The 20,772-nt window shown below is 47.5% G+C and overlaps 1 protein-coding gene and 1 long non-coding RNA gene across 2 annotated transcripts in view; one reads left to right on the plus strand and one right to left on the minus strand.

The window, feature by feature from the left end:
• FBLN5 (fibulin 5) overlaps nt 1-20,772 on the plus strand; it is a 78,466-nt gene that overhangs the window by 3,893 nt on the left and 53,801 nt on the right. The window contains exons 2-4 of the mRNA XM_023205483.1: nt 1,171-1,225; nt 3,482-3,533; nt 6,901-7,155. Coding sequence (XP_023061251.1) covers nt 1,171-1,225; nt 3,482-3,533; nt 6,901-7,155 — 362 coding nt within the window. The remainder of the gene's footprint in view (nt 1-1,170; nt 1,226-3,481; nt 3,534-6,900; nt 7,156-20,772) is intronic.
• Nucleotides 6,201-20,772, minus strand: part of LOC111538227 — a 101,528-nt gene continuing 86,956 nt past the window's right edge. The window contains exon 6 of the long non-coding RNA XR_002730268.1: nt 6,201-6,931. This is a non-coding gene — a long non-coding RNA (uncharacterized LOC111538227). The remainder of the gene's footprint in view (nt 6,932-20,772) is intronic.

The raw sequence follows: 20,772 nt of genomic DNA on the forward strand, positions 1-20,772 counted from the left end.
ACACTCTTTAGGGGACTGGGCCACCCCAACCCATCCACTGACGGGGGATTTTCACGCATGTGGACTCAATGCCCTGCTTAAGTGACTTCCTATGACACCTTTCTTTGGTGCCACTCAAAGTGCCTCATGTTCTCACTTTCTTTTCCTTTCATTGTTTGGGGGCACGATGATGGCTTATTCACTCTGTAATCATTTCAGCATAAAGATGTTCAAAAGTCAAGCACATCTCGCATAAAGAATAAAGACCAGGCCAGCCGTGGTGGCTCAAGCCTATAATCCCAGCGCTTTGGGAGGCCGAGACGGACGGATCACGAGGTCAGGAAATCAAGACCATCCTGGCTAACACGGTGAAACCCCGTCTCTACTAAAAAAAAATGCAAAAAACTAGCTGGGCGTGGTGGCGGGTGCCTGTAGTCCCAGCTACTAGGGAGGCTGAGGCAGGAGAACTGCGTGAACCCAGGAGGCGGAGCTTGCAGTGAGCCGAGATCGCGCCACTGCACTCCAGCCTGGGCGACAGAGCGAGACTCCGTCTCAAAAAAAAAAAAGAATAAAGACCAAGGAATTGGTTAATACTATAGTGGGAGGTTTTAGCTTTTTTTTGTGGTGGGGGGAAGACAAAGTTTCGCTCTGTCACCCAGGCTGGAGCGTAGTGGTATAATCTCAGCTCACTGCAGCCTCAAACCCCCTGGGCTCAGGTGATCCTCCCCACCTCAGCCTCCTGAGTAGCTGGGACTTTAGGTGCATGCCATCACGCCCAGTTAATTTTTTTTTTAATTTTGTAGAAATGGGGTCTAACCATGTTGCCTAGGCTTGTCTCAAACTCCTGAGTTCAAGCAATCCTCCTGCCTCAGCCTCCCAAAGTGCTGGGATTACAAGTGTAAGCCACTGCACCTGACCTTAGCCTTTTTTTTTTTTTTTTTGAAGCAGCCAAACCCTTTATTAAAAAGTGTGATCTAACATATTATCCCAATGTAGGAGGCAAGTAGAAGAGGTGTGGTTCTGCTTGGGTAGTTGGGGTGTCTGGAATCACCATGACCTCCCTGGAGCACACCCCACCCCATACAAGCCCAAGGTGGTATCTCTGTTACACGTCACAGGCCACATGCAACCCACACTCCCCTAGACCTGAATCTGCCTCGGGCATTTATATTCGACTTTTCACCTCCACAGGATACTCACTGTTACCATTCTGGCTCTCTGTCTTCCAAGCCCTGGGAATGCACAGGTAAGATTTTTATTTTTAAAAAATATCTACAAGTGTATTAAAAACCAGGGTGAGGGAGTCCAGCCTTGTGTTATGGAACCCTAGGGTTCTGGAGGTGGGAGCAGCTTTACAGTTGACCTCATTTGAGCTCTTCATTCTCAGAGGTTCACAGTGGAAGCTCAGAGAAAGTGAGACTTGGCCCAGGTGGCATGACTTGTAAGTGACAAGGCTGGGGCTGGTACTCGGTTTCCTGACTCCCAGTCCAAGACTCTTTTTTATTTTATTTTATGATAAGTTCTGGGGTACATGTGCAGGATGTGCAGGTTTGTTACATAAGTAAATGTGGGCCATGGTGGTTTGCTGCACCCATCTACTCATCACCTAGGTGTTAAGCCCAGCATACATTTTTAATCAGATTGCATGGCCTCATTTGTGCCCCTCACAGCAGGCCTCAACCTACCTTCAATGTTGAAAAGTACAATATGCTCTAGTGTTTCTGGGCAGTGGCACCTGAGGACCCCCACGGGTCTGCATGCGTTGCCACAGACACACCCCTCTTGGAGGAGGTGGGAGAGGAAGTGCGGGTTACTCAAACATCCCAGCATGCAGTGCTAAATAATTCGGCTCCAAACCTAGGAGGGCCCATCGCTGGGCCGAAACCCCTCAGAGGAGTAAGAAGCGGGTGGGCAAGGCCAGGCTCAGGGCCTTAGGGGTTCTGGAAGAAGCTTGCAGCATCCTGGACTGTATTTGAAGCAACCAGAGAGATGGACCCCTGTGTGTCAGCCCTGAAATGTGGGCAGATCCCTCCTGAAAACTCCGAGTGGCCTCTCTGTGTCTCTGGCTCGGGAAAGAAATGAGAGAAGCCCTGTCTCTGAGCAGGCTGAGGGCTGCAGGCAGGTAGGGGAGCATTTTCTCTCTTCATGTTAAGAATTTTGAAGCATATTCAGGTCACTGGCAATGGGAAGGATCTTGGGAAGAGTAACAAAGAATTGTAGACCTTGGGGTTTTCTAAGGCGGCCTCATGGCATACACAGGAAGACAGGTAGGCCCTGAGGGCAGCGAGTCAGGGTTGTGTTTACTGCACTTTAGGCACTTTATATAGATTAACATACATCGTCCTTACCACCATTTTGAACTATGTACATACCCCCCATTTTACAGATGGGGAAACTGAGGCATAGAAAAGTTACACAGAGAGTAGGGGCTAGAGTGAGAATTTGAAGCCGTGCCCTGGTCCAGCAGACTTGAACCTAGGCCAGTCCTTGACAGCCAGGACTGGAACCTGGGTCTCCTGGCCTCCCAGCTTCCCCGCACAGCTTCCTGGCTCGTCTGCTCCACTTCCTTTGCCCCAACTCCCTGGGACCCCTGAACCCTCTCCTGGGAGTGCAGGCCAAATCCATCATCTCTGCAAATCAACTTCCGAAACTGTAGAAAAGGCCAGGGATGGGAGCTCCTAGAAAATGTCAGGCCCCGGGATCTTCCCGAACAGCCCACCCAACACTTTTTTTTTTTTTAAGTACATAAACTTGTACCTCAAGTTGTATGTAAAAGCTACAACCCTCTGGGATTGGGATTGTTGAGGTCTATCTCTTTCTGGAAGCATCTTTGTGTCATTGATTTGCTGAGGCTGAAATGGAGAAATTTACTCAATTCAACTTTTCTGTGTAGCTTTTATTTATGTACAGACAGCAAAATCAGGTAGAGGGTTTCATGGGGGCAAATAACTCATATTCAGCACTTTGAAGGTGACGTCGCACCTAAAGAGTCATCGCCCTTAAAAGCAGTCTCATTCATTCCCAGAAAGGGGATGAACAGGGAGCATGCCACATTAGGCTCAGCAGATGTGATTCCTCTTGCTCTTCATAACTAGAGCATTAAAAAACCTGAAAACTGTCTGCTAAAATAAGAGCTATGAAGCAATGGTGCAGGGAGTTTATTTTTTTAATAAAGTTTTTCTAAAAACACAGAGATGGGGTCTTGAGGCTGGTCTCAAACTCCTGGGCTCAAGAAATCTTCCCTCTTCAGCCTCCCAAAGTGCTGGGATTACATGCATGAACCACTGCACCTGGCCTGGTGTGGGGAGTTTAGAAAGTAGTTCTAAGTGTAAAATAATTACAAGGAAAAATTTTAGAAGAACAAATAGGGGTTATAATACAGGTATTGGTATTTTGGAGGCCTTTCTTTTTTGCTCCATTTCCCCAACTTTCTGTGTTGCAGCAATAAGACTTCTGTGGTGTGAAATGACTTTGCCTGTTTCTCCTCTCTCCTTCCCTGCAGGCACAGTGCACGAATGGCTTTGACCTGGATCGCCAGTCAGGACAGTGTTTAGGTACGAGCCACTGCGGATCCTTCATTGGGGTGGAGGCATTCAGCCCAGTTGCAGGGCTATTTCTTTCTCTGTTGTTCAGTGATTAGCCATGCCCATGGAAGAACACAGTGACATGGAATGACTGAAGTCAATGGTGCCCTTTTATTGATCACCTTCTTTGTGCCTGGCCTTGAGCTAAGCACTGAGAGGGGTGGAAGAATTGATTGCTGTTCTCTTGAAGGTTTCTATTGGATTGGTGTTTCCTAGGGCTGCCGCAACAAATTACCACCAACTTAGGGGCTTAAACAACACCAGTGTATGATTTTACAGTTCAGTAGGTCAGAAGTTTGAATTGAGTCTCCACCAGAATAGAATTAAGGTGTCAGTAGGGCTTGTGCTTTTCTGGAGGCTCTAAGTGAGACTTTTATTCCCTTCTGGTTGTTGGCAGAATTGAGTTTCTTGTGGTTGTAGGACTGAAGTTCTGTTTCCTTGCTGACTGTCAGTGGAGGGCAATTCCCACCTTTCAGAAACCTCCTGCTTTCTTTGGCTGGCAGCTCCTCCCTCCATCCTCAAAGCCAACACAGCAAGTCAAGTGTTTCTCACTTTGAATCTCTTCTTTTTCTGTTGTGGCATCTCTCTGACCAATCAGCCTCTTCTTCTTCTACTTTTAAGAACTCCTGTGAGTATATCGGGCCCACCCAGAAAATCCAGGAAAACCTCCCCGTCTCAAGGTCAGCTGCTTAGTGAGCTTAATTCCAGCTGCTACCTTAATTCCCCTTTGCCATGTAACCCAACATAGTCACAGGTTCTGAGGACTAGGAAGAGGAGATTTTGGAGTGTCTGTGAGGGGCATTCTCTTAGCATGCCATCTTTTGCAATGGACTCTGAGGAAGATGAGGAGAGAGTGATATCTTATGTCCAGAGTCAATAAGCATTGACGGGGCCAGGTGCGGTGGCTCACACCTGTAATCCCAGCGCTTTGGGAGGCCGAGTCAGGTGGATCACCTGAGGTCAGGAGTGCGAGACCAGCCTGGCCAACATGGTGAAACCCTGTCTCTACTAAAAATACAAAAAAATTAGCCAGGTGTAGTGGCACGCGCTTGTAGCCCCAGCTACTCAGGACGCTGAGGCAGGAGAATGGTTTGAACCTGGGAGGCAGAGGTTGCAATGAGCTGCGATCGCACCACTGCACTCCAGCCTGGGCAACAGAAAGAGACTCTGTCTCAAAAAAAAAAAAAAAAAAAAAAGCATTAATGGAGGTCAATTTGAATTGGGCATGGAAGGACGAATAGGATCCTAAGAAATGCCATTCCAGGTAGAAGGAACAGCATTAACAAGGACCAGGTGTGGAAAGGATGCTCAGAGCATAGGGCATATGAACGGAATAAGACAGCCCTACTTCTCCCATCTTAGGGGAAGTATTTAGCTTTTACATTATATTTACTTTAGGCAAAATCATTTATCTTCTCCAAGCTCATGTCAGGCATACTCCAGAGGGGAGATAGATGGTTTGAAAAACTGATGAAAGGTGAGGAATAAACCCTGTCCTGGGAAATCTGGGCTAACATTTTGATTTTAAAGTAAGGTGTTTTGATTTGAAGATTTGATGAGGAATGAAGAGTGGAGCAGTGGCCTTCTTTTCTGGCCCCCCAGTTTCAACAATGGCTTCAGGCTTCAAGCTGGAGAACAGGCTGTTGCATTCTGCACCTTGCCATTGCTCCTTCCTCTGGTAGGACTGGGTGTGAGTTTCTCAGATGAGATGCTGGGGGTGAGTTGTCGGGTGCAGGCGTGTGGTCTCCAGTCTCCAGCCCTGCACAGAGCAGACTCCAAGGCTGGTGAGATGGCTCGGTATATGGGATCATGTCTGCTGCTTGCTGGAGCCACAGTTCAGGCCTCCCATTGTCTGTATCCTAGCAAGGCTGATTTTCTAGAGAGTCCACCTCTCCCCTTCCAGACATAACAAGCAGAGCCCAGCCTGGCTGGAAATGAGCTTTGTTGGCTGGCACAGAGCTGACTAGAAAGCAAAGCTTTGCTTTCTTAACAAGCAATTAGCTCTCAGTCAAGCCTTTTCTTTTTTCTTTTCTTTCTTTCTTTTTTTTTTTTTTGAGACAGCATTTTCCCTCTTGTTGCCCAAGCTGGAGTGCAGTGGCGCAATCTTGGCTCGCTGCAACCTCCGCCTCCTGGATTCAAGTGATTCTTCTGCCTCAGCCTCCCAAGTAGCTGGAATTACAGGCATGCGCCACCACACCCCTCTAATTTTTTGTATTTAGTAGAGATGGAATTTCACCATGTTAGGAGGCTGGTTTTGAACTCCTGACCTCAGGTGATGCATCTGCCTCAGCCTCCCAAAGTGCTGGGATTACAGGAGTGAGCCACTGTGCCCAGCCTAAGCCTTGTCTTTCCTGATGCAAGAGACTCTTTCTCCTCTGACCACTGTTACTTGAAATAGAAGTGGAGATAATTGTTGGCCCATCCCAATATTTTCAGAGTGTAATATGTGCACACGAGGGTCCTTGCATATTAGATGGTACACCTGCAGATAAACACTTTTTATTTTAATAGTATATATTTATTTTTACTGTTACCTTCTATTTATGCTAATTTTCACTTGCTGTGGTCATGTAAGATTTTAAAAATACATTTATTTGTGCTTCAAATATGGGTTTATTTAAAGAAAGAGATGTGCAAACGATCATACAGGTTTGTTTTAGTCCGTTCTCTGTTGCTTATACCTAAATACCTAAAACTGGGTAATTTATAAAGAAGAGGAATTTATTTCTTACAATTGTGGAAGCTGAGAAGTCCAAGGTTGAGGGTCTCCACCTGGTGAGGGCCTTCTTGCTGGTGGGGGCTCTCTGCAGAGTTCTGAAGTATGGAAGCCATCACATGGTGAGGGGGCTGGGCTGCTAGCTCAGGTCTCTCTTCCTCCTCTTAGAAAGCCACCAGTTTCATTTCCAAGATAACCCATTAATCCATTAATCTGTGAGTAGGTTAATCCATTCATGCGAGTACAGCCCTCAGGATCCAATCACCTCTTAAAGGCCCCACCACTCAATATTGCAACACTGGGGATTAAGTTTCAACAAGAGTTTTGGAGGGACATTCAAACTATAGCAAGGTTTTTGTAGATATGGTCAAAATCATGATGGTGGTATTTGCAAGGCTGATGTTTGGGTGATACTGGTTACTTTGATTCACTTCAGCCAACATTTAAAGGTACCTTCCCACGATGAGTTGGGGCCGCCCCAGGTGTTTAGGAGCAGATGCTGGTGAAGTGTGTTTGGGAGTGCTTCCTCCACGCCTGGTGCCAAGTTCTGCTTAAATATGCACCGGACACAACGCAGTTTGGTTGGGGGGCACTAATGCTTGCCGTTTCTGTGCCTTCCAGATATCGATGAATGCCGGACCATCCCCGAGGCCTGCCGAGGAGACATGATGTGTGTTAACCAAAATGGCGGGTATTTATGCATTCCCCGAACAAACCCCGTGTACCGAGGGCCCTACTCGAACCCCTATTCGACCCCCTACTCAGGTCCGTACCCAGCAGCTGCCCCACCGCTCTCAGCTCCAAACTATCCCACGATCTCCAGGCCTCTCATATGCCGCTTTGGATACCAGATGGATGAAGGCAACCAATGTGTGGGTGAGTAGCCCAGCCTTTTGTTCCTCTCTGCCGTGCTTTGGGGAAGACATCGTCTGTATCTGGCATGCTCACCCCAAATGGGTTGCTAGTTGCCATTCAATGCACCAGTGAAACAATGACTTACTTTCTGCATACTTATTTCACTCCTAGCAGCCTGTATCTCTGGGTTCCTGCCCAACTAGGGAGGTTATTTTGCTGTTTTGTTCACAGTTCTCCAGAAAACCAATTTTTTTCTTTATTTTATTTTCGTCGATCTACCTATCTATATCTATCTATCACTCATCTATATATTTAAAGACCAAGGTAATGTTTTCTCAATTAAATAACAAATACATCTGGTCAGACTTACTACAGTAAGTAAATCTTGGAGGAAGATCTAGAAAGGACCAAAGCTCTGTCCTCAGCCCCCACACCCTTGATTGGAACATGTGCTTCTGCAATAGAAGAAGCCTTGAAGGGCACGGCCAACTGTTCTGGAAAGAAAGCAGGTTACTTGGGTTGGAACTAATGTGCTTTTGGCCAAAAGGAGCCTCACTGATAGGAACTCATAGCAAGAATGGACCTCTGGGAAGAAGCAGGCACAAAGGAATTGGCAAGGGGCGTGACCAGTGCCCAAGAGAGCTTTAGGTTCTGTGGGCCAGGGTGGCCTTGGAGGAGAGTTACCTAGGATCCTCCCTGGTCTTTAGCTGTGGTCAGACCAAAATCTTGCAACTGTCTCCAGCTCTGGAAGATGGTGTATAGAGTGAAAGCTCTAAACTTTTTAATCATGCATCCCATCTGCAAAATCTTTTTGAGCCTAGATCCCCACTATATGGATTTTTATAAATTACATATGTACCCTGTCATACTAATATGGATTGCAGGATATAAACTTCACATAAGAAATATGAAATTTAGGCCGGGCGTGGTGGCTCGAGCCTGTAATCCCAGCACTTTGGGAGGCCGAGACGGGCGGATCACGAGGTCAGGAGATCGAGACCATCCTGGCTAACACGATGAAACCCCGTCTCTACTAAAAAATACAAAAAACTAGCCGGGCGAGGTGGCGGGCGCCTGTAGTCCCAGCTACTTGGGAGGCTGAGGCAGGAGAATGGCGTAAATCCGGGAGGCGGAGCTTGCAGTGAGCTGAGATCCGGCCACTGCACTCCAGCCTGGGCAGGGAGACTCTGCCTCAAAAAAAAAAAAAAAAAAAGAAACATGAAATTTAAAAGGACGAGATAAAAAATAAATATGAAACTGGGAGTGGTGGCACGTGCCTGTCATCTCAACTACTCAGCAGGGTGAAGGGGGATCACCTGACCCCAGGGGTTCAAGGCTGTAGTGCGCTATGATTGCGCCTGTGAATAGTCACCGCATTCCAGCCTGGGCAACATGGCAGGACCTTGTCTCTTAAGAAAATGTATATATGAATTGAAATTTTAATATTTTTTCCTCTACCCCAAAAGTTTGGGAGACTATTGGTCTAGCAAGATTTTTCTTTGTCCTATTTCAGGGCTCTGGAGTGTTGAGCTGTAACCCACTATTAGGGGAGCTGTGTTTGTTAATTTAAGGTGTCTTCTATATGCGTATGTGAAGGAGCGTGCATTCTCATTCGAATGCATGTGAATAATATGCAGACAAGTGTCTTCAGAGCTACCAGGAAACGCTGGATATGCTTGAACCCAAACTTCTACATTTTCACTGGTCTCAAGGGGTGTGGTCTCTGTGTGTGTTGAGGTGGGGGGAAGAGAGAGAGCTGGTTACTGTTTACCTTAAATATTGATGAGTGTGCAAAGGGAATGAGCACAGGGTCCAGTCAAGCCAGCTCTGGTGGAGAAGATGGTAACATGCTTCCTTATAACCAGCATCAGGAGGAAAAACCTTTGTAACTGGAAGGGACTTGTTTTTTTTTTTCTTTTTTAACCAATCTTTAACTTCAACCTCTTCATGTTGTAGACAGGAGAGTGTGGACTCCCACCAGTTCGGTAATTACAGAGGTAGGATGCCAGTCTAGCTCTCCTAACTTCTCCCTAACTATAGGGATCTCCTATACTAACTGCAATCTCCTAACTATAAGAAATGACCTCTCCTAGCTGGTAGAAAAGAAATGATCCCAAAAGAAAATGCAGAGATAGAGAGGTGGAAGGTGCTGCTCTTCTAGGATGTCACATGGGGGCTGGATAAGCCAAGTGATCAGCCCTTAAATGTCTTGAGGAAGAGGGTGTAATGACTCTTTGGAGGCACTCTGCGGTTTTGGCAGGGGCCTTGGGTGGTGGTGGTGCAGACAACTCTAGCTGATGCCTTGCAAGCTCATCGGCCTCTTTTGCAGAACAGCTGTGGGTTTCTCCAAAGTGTCTCCCTCCTTCCCCTAGACCTCCTTCCAGGGTCCCAGTGCCCTTACAATGAGGACATGGCTGGGAAAGCTATTCCTCTCCTGGTCCCTCTGACGTCATGCTATTTATGGCTCTGAACCTGTCACACGGGAGATGCGGAACTTTCATAATGGCCTTTTTGTAAGGAGAATACAATCTAGGAGCCCTAGTGAGGACTGGCACCAGGCCCATCCATTTCCAAAAAGTTCAGCATTATGCATTCATAAGTCCTGAGTTCTTTCTAACTTCCCTTCACCCCACCCCATGGTTTCCTGGTTTTACAGAAGGCTTTCAAATGGCCCTCACTGAGGTCCCTCTGCGTATTGTAAAGAGCTGGCATTGTGGGGGTGGGGGGAAGTAAGAGAAGGGATGGGGAAGGGAAGCTCCTTCTACCTACTGCTCCTTCCAAGAACTGGGATGGAAGAGAGGTGGGCCTGGGAGCAGGTGGAAGGGAAGCAAGGCACTGGTGGAAGGTGGGAAGGAAGGAGACAAGATGGGGAAATCATTGAGAAAAGACAAGGAGGCGAGAGTGGAGGTGTCACCGCCCAGAGAATGTGGGTGTTCTCCAGAGCACAGCTCTGATCCTGTGGCGGAGGCATTGCATGAGCAGTGGGTAAGTCAGGGAGACTTGGGAAACATTTCTGAAACTTTAGCACTCTAGGAGAGCAGGACAACATCTCCAAAGGTGTCTTCTCCTCTTCATCAAAATAAAAGTAGTGATCAACAGTAACATCCGCAGCAGCAGTGGTAATAAAATCAAACACTTGGATAGTACTTGTGTGCTAGAACCTTTACAATAACTAATGCATTTGATCCTCACAACCACCTACAAGGTAAAACTATTATCAATCCTATTGCACCCATGAGGACACCAAAGAAGAGAAGCTAAGAAACCTGTTCAAAGTCACACAGCAAGTGAGGGGCTGAGCCACGATTTGAACGATTCAAGCTTTGAATGAGAAAACAGGCTCAGTGAGGTATAGATTTGTTGAAGGGTGCTCAGAGTCAGTGCTGAAGTCAGGATTAAAAACAAGGTCCTTCTCTTGCTCTTTTTGTTTTCTGAGACAGGGTCTGGCTCTGTCACCCAGACTGTAGTACATTGGCACGATCACTGCAATCTCTGCCTCCTGGGCTCAAAGCAGTCCTCCCATTTCAGCCTCCCCAGTAGCTGGGATTACAGGTGTGTGCCGCCATGCTCCTCGATCACTGCAACCTCTACCTCCTGGGCTCAAGTGATGCTCTCATTTCAGCTTCCCAAGTAGCTGGGACTCTAGGCTCATGCCACCATGCCTGGCTTATTTTTGTATTGTTTTGGTAGAGACAGGGTTTTGCCATGTTGCCCAGGCTGGTCTCGAATTCCTGGGCTCAAACAATCCTCATGCCTCAGCCTCCCACAATGCTGGGATTACAGGTGTGAGCCATGGCACCCAGCTCTCTGTCTCTCTTTTTCTTAATGAAACTTTTTGCTCTGTAAAATTTCGAACCTAATCAAAAGTAGAAAGAACGTAGTGAGCACCTACCTACTTATCACCCAACTTCTGTAGTTATCAGCACAGGCACAATCTCCTTTCTTCTTTACACTCTATTCAGTGCATTAATTTAAAGCAAATCTCAGACATCATATAATTTCATCCTTAAAGACTTCAGAATTATCTCTAAGAGATAAAGAAATTATTTACAAAAACAAATTTAAGGCCAGTTATGGTGGCTCATGCCTGTAATCTCAGCACTTTGGGAGGCCGAGGTGGGCGGATCACCTGAGGTCAGGAGTTCGAGACCAGCCTGGCCAACATGGTGAAACCCCATCTCTACTAAAAATACAAAAATTAGTTGGGTGTGGTGGTGCACGCCTGTAATCCCAGCTACTGGGGAGGCTGAAGCAGTAGAATGGCATGAACCCAGGAGGTGGAGATTGCAGTGAACTGAGCTTGCACCACTGCACTCCAGCCTGGGCGACAGAGCGAGACTCCAGCTCAAAAAAATAAAAAATAAAGAAAACCTCCAAAAAATACAATACCATTATCAAACCTACAGAAGTAAATAATAATCTTTTTATCATTAAATATCCAGGTAGTATTCAAATCTCTCTGATTGTCTCATAAATACCTTGCAATTTCATCACAAATGGCCAGAACAATCTCTGCAGTCCCCGGAATAGCATGGCTCTAGCAAAAGCCTGCTTTCTCAGCCATGAAACATTTCACTAACATTAGTTATTAGCGTCCCTACATTTGCCACTGAGCCAAGTTGGTTAGCAAAGCCAGAACTTGGAATGTCCACCCAGAGGGATGACAAGCTGAGCCCCAAAGGGGCCATGCGTACAAAACCATCTCAGCAGCCTGTTGTCTGTTGGTTTGTTGCAATCAGACCCGTGCAAGCTCTGCAAACTGCATTGGTTGACAAGTCTCTTAAATGTCTTTTAGTCTTTACTGTTTTCCTGGCCACTTATTTACTGAAGAGGCCGAGCCGCTTGTTCTGTAGAATTTCATACGTTTGGGAGGTAACTGATTGCACTCTTGTGGGGGAGCGGGTTGTCTTATTCCTTCGTCCACTATATTTTCTTGTAAGCTGCTAATAGAGCTTGATCCAATCAATAGACTTGATCCAATTCAGGTGAAATTTTTGGGCAGGCTATTTTGTAGGTAGCGTCTTTGATCTTTTGCCCTCTTCATGCACTGATTTCTTCTCATAAAGTGTAAGACAGTCTGCCTTGGGAGGCAAATGAGCATCCCTTTCACTGCGGTTTACTTTTTCTAGGGTTTGGACCCACTTCCAAGGAATCACGGTCATCCCTTGGTGCCGCATGAGGCCGTGCCTATTTCCACAGGCTGGGCGGGGCCGGGCTCAGCGCCTGGGTGGCCAGTCCCTCAGAGCTTCCTCCTCAATTTCTCTGTTTTTGGTTCCACTTTGGAGGTGACTAGACCCTGCCCTTCTGGAACAATGTTTGGCCGTAGGTTTGAGTCCACGGGCCCCTAGATGTAAAGCTGGATCACTTGGGACACTTCTGCAGACAGAGTGAACAGTGACGTAGGAATTACAGTCCACGAGCCAAGTAAGTTTTGTGTTGTTCGGAAAACTGGCATCTTGGCATGACAGTGATGGGACTCATGGCTCATTAGAGTGTGTCACCCAGATCCTGGACCCTTGGGAGATCTGGTGACCAGATTCTCAGGGGAGGGAGAGCCAGGCAAACATGGTTAACTGGTAAGTAGGGAGGGGCTACTGGAGGAGAGCCTCACCCAACAGCTCACAATCAAGACACAGAGGCCAAATCAAATGCATACATAGAGTTCTGAGCTGGTCACATAGACATCTCAGAGAAGGATGGTGTGGGGCTGAAGATGGTGCGGTACTGAAGCCTCAGGGAGTGGGGTGAGCTGGTGCCAAGTGGCTGGGGCACCCAAGATGTGGACTCCCATTCAGGAACCTTCCTCTCATGGCACCCTGCCTCTGAGATCAGGTCGCTGAATGTGGCCGCCATTTAACTCTGTCAGTTATTCCCTTGGGGGCTCAATTTGTCATCTCTCTGGGTGGACATTCAAAATTCTAGCTTTGCTAACCAGCTTGGCTCAGTGGCAAATGTAGGGACTCCATCAGTAACTCATGTTTGTGAAATTTTTTGCAGCTGAGAAAGCAGCCTTTTACTAGAGCCCTCGACTCGGGACTGCAGGAATTCTGGCCATTTGTGAAATTACAAGCAGTATCTTGATTCTCTCTTCTGGTCCAGGATTTTTGTTATTGTTGTTGATCAGGGCCCCCAAGCAGGCAGAGAGTAATACCCTTTTGGAAGTTGGGTGGTGTTGGTCTGAGGCTTTCTCTTGAGTTATTTTTCCTGAAAGCCAGCCAGTATTTCTTCAGTCAACCAACGTGTACAGAGTGCCTTCTTGGTGCCAGGCTCTGGCCTAGGCATGAGGGGGATGTGGAGTTGTGCATGGCCATGGAGCTGTCTCTAGACTTTGTGGATAAGGGAGGGAGAATAGACACAACACAAGCAGCTGAAATTCAAGACGGCCTCTGATGAGTTCCTGAGATGGTACAAAGAGAAGGCAGAGATAAGAAGCCTTCTGGGGTGGAGGGGGCTGGAACTTGGAAGTCAGACAGGCTTTGAGTCTCACCTTGGTTTGGCCACTTCCTACCTGTGAGAACGGGGGGTTGGTTTCCTCATCTGTAAAATGGGTATAACAACGCCTGTCTCATAGATAACATGTGCAAACACCTTGCCTGGTGTTTATGCGGAGTATCCCGCAGTAAATGTTAATTGGGAAAGATTCATGAAGAGGCTGTTAGGGTCTTGAGATGATAACCCATGGGAAGATTCACAGAGTCTGAAAATGCATCGCATGTCTAATTCTTCAAAACCTTTAAAATGACCTAAAACTGAACCCAGTACACATTTAGCTTGCAGGCCTTGAAGGGCTTTGCCCAGCTAAGCCTGATGTGGCTTCACTTAGAATCTGCTTGGAAACGGCAGCAGAGCCTGGGATTATTTAACTTGTGAGACAGAAAAGTGGGAAGTGGGAACAAATGTGGCATAAAGGCTGGGGGCAAGGAGAAACCTCAGCCCCTAATGTTGGCAGGACTGTGGTTAACAAAAACTAAGGAGGAGAAGGCAGCCATCACTCCAACAGACTTTTCTTATTTTTTATACAGGCCTCTGGCTTGGGCTGTAACTTGAAACTCAGTCCTCAGGCTGAGACCAGAAGGAAAATGCGTGAAACCAAGATCTGGAGAAAAATGGGTGAAACCCTGAAACTGATTCTTTAGCTGCTGAGGGCATTGGGACTACGCAGGCCCAGAGAGGAAATGGGACCTGCATTGAGCGGGGGTTCTGCAGCTGGGTTTGCTTAAATGTCTTTGTGAATTGGCCCCAGCAGGCTTGTTCACGGGCATGGCCTCCCCAGGTTTCCCACCTTGCTGCACGTCTTTCCTTATCATTGCTGGGATGATGGCAAGTGGCTTCACTTCTCTAAACCTCAGATTTTCCTCCTGTAAACAGGGATAACAGTACCAACTGCCACAGGAAATTTGGAGAATTAAGTGAGATAATACATGCAAGTTGTCTAACATCGAGGCTGCCTTATCCTAGGGGCTTCGTAAGTTAGTTACTGTAATTATTGTTTTCATTATTTCAAATCTCATCATTCCATGATGACTTCTCCTGCTCCAAACCCTTAGTCCTGTTATTCCATTATTTTTTATTCTTTCCTCTGGGAATTAGATTTAATAGTGTGTGTCTTTTAGGGGGTTGAAAGCTGAATTTTTGCCAGTTTTCATCAGTAGGAGTTGGGGTTAACTTGTGCTTCCAGGGACACCCAAACACAGACAGGACCCCAGGAAGTTGTCCAGGACAGCTGTTCCCAAAAGTTACTGTGCCCATGAATGACCTGGGGAAAAGCAGTTCTGACTCAAGAGGTCTGGGCTGGGTCCCGAGGGTCTGCATTTTCTTAGAAGCCCCCAGGTGATGCCACACTGCTGGTCCAGGGACCACCCTTTAGTTAGAAAGGCCCTAGTTCATCTATCTATTTTTCAACAGAACTGTATTTAAAGAAAGGTAGAAGGTTTATTTTTTTCATGCAATTTATGTATTGTTTGAATTTGTTAGAAGAATGTATTACTTATTTAAAAACAAAACACAAACTGGAAAGAAATGATTTTAAGGCCTAGATTGAGGCAGCATGCTGTAGTGGTAAAGGGATGAGATGAGACGTTAGTAAGAATTGGATTTTGATCCCAGATTTGCTACTTATTAGCTGTGTGGCATTTAGAAAGCCACTTGGCCTCTCTGGCCTAAGTTTTATTATCTGTAAAAAGAAAGGATGGTGTTCTACTAAGGGTCGTAATCTGGGGTCTGTGGATAGAAATCAAGGGATCTATCGTTATATTTTTCCCCACTAACTTTGAATTGAGATTTAGCATTACTGTCCATGGTAGGCAACAGGTCACAGGACTATTAGCAGTACCTGGGATGGTATTGACAAGAGAATCAGATATTTACATATCACATTATAGCTGTGGCAGTTATTTTGACATACTTGGAAATATTTTGAAATATTTTGAAACTTTATCTATGCTTATCACTTCAAAATTGTAGAAGATACTAGGTCTGCCTAATTTTGTTTTTTAATCCACTGATAAAGAAGTATCTATATTACTGTATCACATGTGTGTGTGTGTGTGTGTGTGTGTGTGTGTGTGTGTGTGTGTTTTGAGACAGGGTCTTGCTCTGTCATCCAAGCTGGATGGATTACAGTGGCATGATCTCCACTCACTGCATCCTCAACCTCCCAGAAATAAGTGACCCTCCCATCTCAGCCTCCTGAGTAGCTGGGACTACCAGTACATGCCACCATGCCCAGCTAATTTTTGTATCTTTTGTAGATACGGAGTCTTGCTACGTTGTCCAGGCTAGTCTCTAACTCCTGGGCTCAAGTGATCCTCCTTCCTTGGCCTCCCAAAGTGCTGGGATTACAGGTGTGAGCTGCCATGCCCAGCCATACATTTGTTTTTTAAATATTTTGATAGCTGCATTTCAATACAATTGTTTTCTTTCATAATCCTCTGAGTTTTATTGTATGCAATTTAAAGCATTATTCTAAGAAGAGAGTCCATGGGCTTTAGCAGTCTGCCAAACAGGTTCAAGGCACACACACAAAAGTTCAAATTCCCTGGTTCTGATGATTTCTCAGGTTTCCTGCAACTCAAGAATGTTCTACTATTCTAAATCTTCCCAATCTTTAGGAAACATAGTTTTTTGCGTTAACCCTTTCCCATCTGGATTGCCCAGATGATGCGGCTCTTCTCTGTTGCGTGGATTTCAACAGCACACGTGCCTACTGACACCTGCCGGGACCCTACCAAGTCTCCGTTTGTGAGGAAGTCCCTCCCACCCCCAGTGGTAGCTGGCTTTGGTTACTGGCAGTGGTCTGGTGAGGTTCGCTGCACTGGCTGGCCTCACATTCTGGGTGGGGTCCCACTGGTGGGTCATGCCCAGCCCTTGGTGCCTTTGTGTAGTAGGTCACTTCCCCAGTGTCTAGCATGGCAGTCTTTTCATTGACCTACAAGTTTTTCTTGGCTCTCATCTTATGTTCCTTGGTCTGGTCATGTTTCTGTTATTTCTACTCCACTCTGGAATGAGCCAGTTGTGTGCAAAAAGCAAGTGGTGTTGCAGAGGATGGATGAAGTGTGGACTTTTTAATGGCAGGACCATTCAGCTCCGGTCTGGCAAAAGTAGCTGCATTACCAAGTCTCCAGAGAGCACTGCCTGGTGGGCAGGAGGTTGAAGTTACCTTCAAGGTTGCAAATAGCCTCGAATGCCAGGGCCAGAGCTGGGCCGACTGTTTAGCACATGTCTTTGAATTAGTCGGAGGTGCATGTTACAATGCTCCTTAGAGAAGCATCTAAACCTCAGATTTTAGTGCTTGTTGGCTGCTTATCTCAGATGGGGAGGTTTGGGGAAGGAGCATTAGTTGGGGAGGGAGAAGAAGAGGGACCTCCTTTCAATTCATGATCATGTCTTGACACTTCTCCCACTCTGTCTCCACTCTGACCTCCCTCAGGCCACAGAGGCAGCTTTCGAGCCTTTCTCTGGGGTCCTCTTAGACTCTGGGAGTGCTGAAGAGCTACCTGGGTGCCTTCGTTCTCCTATCCATTGGGCTGCCATCCTCTGTGGACACATGTGCCACACAGGCCACGTGGTGCCCAGGCCTGGCAGGCTGGGACTGGGGAAGTGCTGGTGAGCTGGGCTGACCCCTCGTCAGAGAGACCCATGAGCCAGACAGCCCCCCTCCAGCAGCCAGCCCTGGGCCTTGAGCATGGAGGCAGAGAGGCCAGGGCTTCCCAGCAGCCCCAGGTAGGTGCACAGAGGGCAGGCAGGTGCCCACAGGCTCTCATCTTTCAGAATGGAGGGCATGGCTGTTGGGGGTTCAGGGAAGTGGGTGGGGTGCCTGGCAGGGGGACTCCTGAGACAAAGGCACAGTGCCAGCCTCCACTGTTTACCCACAGCATCCGGCCGAGTGGGGCTCTCGTGGAGTGATTTGTGAATGAATGAATGGCAGGAAGGAAGAGTGCGGGTGCTGCTGAACCCAGGCTGGCCAGAGGGGAGCGCCACTGCTTTCCTCACTCAGTCTCCCAGCACTCACCTCCAGCGCACCCCCTGCTGACTCCGCCCACTGTACTGGGTGTCAAGTGGAGACTAAGGTGACCAAGAGTCTCCTTGTTCCTTGAGCACCCTGTGGGCCAGGGCCATGGGCACTGTGGCAGTCCTGCAGCCAGCAAGATGCTGGGCACCATGGGCGCTCCGTGAATGTTGGATGCAGTCTAATGTACAGCAGCACTGATGGGCTAATGGAAAAAGATGCCCGTGAAGAACCTTCCAGTCAGATTAATTTGCAGATAAACCCATGTCCTCTGTCCCCTTCCCTAAGGGGAAACTCTGTGGGAGGCTGTGCCCTTCGTACCTTGAAGCCACAGCTTTGTTCTCCTGCCATGGGAGAGACTGGCTCCCAGGGCTTCACCACCAGCCAGCGCTAGCTCTTTGCACAACTCCAGAGGGCACTGCTCAGTTGTATTACATGTCACTGGCACCCCCTGGAGCCCAACAACCATCCCGAGGCTCCTGTTTGTCTTGGAAACAGAGGAGCATGCTTGGGGAAGGGTCTCCGGGCCATCTCCTTGGGGGCTGGCAGGGAAAGGACATTCACAGGATTCCTTCCCTCCAGAGGGCCTCAGACAACAGACTAGATGTCAAGGACTGACCGCCTGTTCCCCTCCAGCTTGTCGGAGCCGGGCCAGAGGGGAGATGGGGACAGCCAGTGCTGGGCCCTGCTGCAGGCAGCCAGCATCCACGGACTCTGGGGCCGGCGGGTATGTTGGGGCCGGGGAAGCAGAATACTTGGGGTCTTGTCAGTGCTGTCTGACTTTCTTTCAAACTAAAACATTTGTGGAAATCCAGCCAGAGTTGATTTATGAGCTCTACATATTTCACAGGTCTTAACATGTCCCCCAGGAATCAGTGAGGTCAGACAGAACAGACTTTGCATCCGGAATCAGTATGAAATTGGCATCTTCAACAGTTTCCATGGGAGGGGGGTTAAGAATTGGAGGGAGATTATATGAAACAATGCAAAGACACAAAAAACCCTGACTCTGCTTCATTCCATTAGGGAAAAAGACGGGTCATCTGTTTTCTGCATCTGAGCTGAGTGAAGGGTGGCCTTCTCCGCGGGGACAGGGATGAAGTATGATGGGACAGGACTGCTGGGGCAACTGAGAGCTCAGAGTGGACTCAGGGGTGACCACAGCACCCTGTACTTATCCTCCAGCTCACGCTCCATAGCTGTGATAAATAGACATTTGCAATTATTTATTTAACATCTCTCCACCCAACAGAGCTTTCTGTCTTAGTCACCATTGTATTTTTTTTCTTTTTATTTTTCTCTTGTGTAGCGGTGCTATCTTGGCTCACTGCAACCCCCATCTCCCGGGTTCAAGCAATCCTCGTGCCTCAGCCTCCCGAGTACCTGGGACTACAGGCGTGTGCTACCATGCCCAGCTAATGTTTGTATTGTAGTAGAGACAGAGTTTCACCGTGTTGGCCAGGCTGGTCTCAAACTCCTGAGCTCAGGCAGTCTGCCCACCTCTGCCTCCCAAAGTGTTGGGATTATAGGCATGAGCCCCTGCACCTGGTCTCACCACTGTATTTTTCTAGTGCCTGATAAATATTTGTTAAATGAGCAGAAAAGCTACATGAGTGAACTGTATATGTGGGATTCAAATGAGAAAGAGATATGAATTATATATTAGTTTCTACATAGGTTAACTTATGACCATTGATGGAATTCATTTATCCATTTACCATTATGTGTTGAGGTCTGAGCTGTGCATGTAAAGATTAACCCATTTAAGCCTGATGTTGCAATTTTTAAAATTTTTGCAATCAGACCTTGGTGATGACCTTGAACAGGAGGATGTAAATAACTCCCAGATGCTTAGCGTTCCAATAATGGAACACTAGGGATAATTTATCAGACATCATCACCCCCAGGTGAGTTCACAGCCTCTTGGCAGGAGTCAGGTGGGTTGGCAGGAAATATGAAACCCAAATAATTATATGTAGCCCAGTGAAATAGGATGGCAACACGCGTAGGTATGGGACACTTTGTTGGCTCTGGCTGGAGTGGTCACAGAAGCTTTCCTATGGACAGGTGTTGCACATCTGTATATCCGTTTGATTAAACAGATATTGACTGATCACTTTTCTGTGTCAGACACTGACAAGGGCTAGGAAGGTCTAAGGATGAATGAGACGCTGTTCCTGCCCTCAGGATCTCTCTGCTGAGTGGGTGTGAGTGGGGGTTTGGGAGGGAGTGTACATAACTCATCAGATTCTCTTCATGAGCCAGTGTCAGATGTGACTGATGAGGGCAACATGTCCCGGGTGCTATGGGAGTGCCCACAAGGAAAGTGAAAGTTTATGGTGGTCTTGAGCTAGCCTTTGCGGGATTGAATAGGATTTCCATGTCAGAGACGAGGAAGGGCATATTCAGGGTTAGGGAACAGCGTGGGCAGAGACATGGAGGCAAGAAAGTTCACTGCATGGTGAGCAGCCTTGGTCATGAGTCAACCAGTCACCTGCACACTTGGGACACCCAGTGTGGCTGCAGCCTGGGCACAGGTTGTGGGCAGGGCAGGCATAGAATAAGAGATGAGGCTTAGAAGGTTGGCACTCAAGGTTCCCCACCAGATTGTGGGGCCTCGAATGCCATGCAGTTGACTTGGGCTTTATTCTGTGAACGCTGGTTTTTGAGCAGGGGAGTGAAATGTTTACAAGCCTATTTGAAGATTTCTGCTTAGTCTAGCCTCAGCACTGCCACAAGCTCATTGGATGTTGTGCTCCAGTTCCTTCTCTTTCTGGGGCTCCAGTCCACAGCTGCATGAGAGGGGCTGGGCCATTATCTGTGAGGCTCCCTCCAGCCTTGACCATTCAGGATGCGAAGATGCTTCTGACGACCAGGTAAAGGGTGGCTTCTGGAGACAGGCAGCTTTCAGAGATGGTGTCTTCTCATTTGAGGCAGTGATTTTGCATGTAGTCTAAGCTGTAGCGGCTAATTACTGGGTCACCTCATAATTACATCACCGCCATGTTCTCAGGGTCCTGATCAAAGTCTCCTCTAAGCTTGAAACAGAGATGAGCCCTTTGCCAAGACCCCTGAAAAAGGGGCATCAGTGGATGGATGAAATTGGCTCTCACTGTGATGATGGGACCTGG

This window comes from Piliocolobus tephrosceles, chromosome 6, assembly GCF_002776525.5.
Source record: "Piliocolobus tephrosceles isolate RC106 chromosome 6, ASM277652v3, whole genome shotgun sequence".
NCBI lineage: Eukaryota > Metazoa > Chordata > Mammalia > Primates > Cercopithecidae > Piliocolobus > Piliocolobus tephrosceles.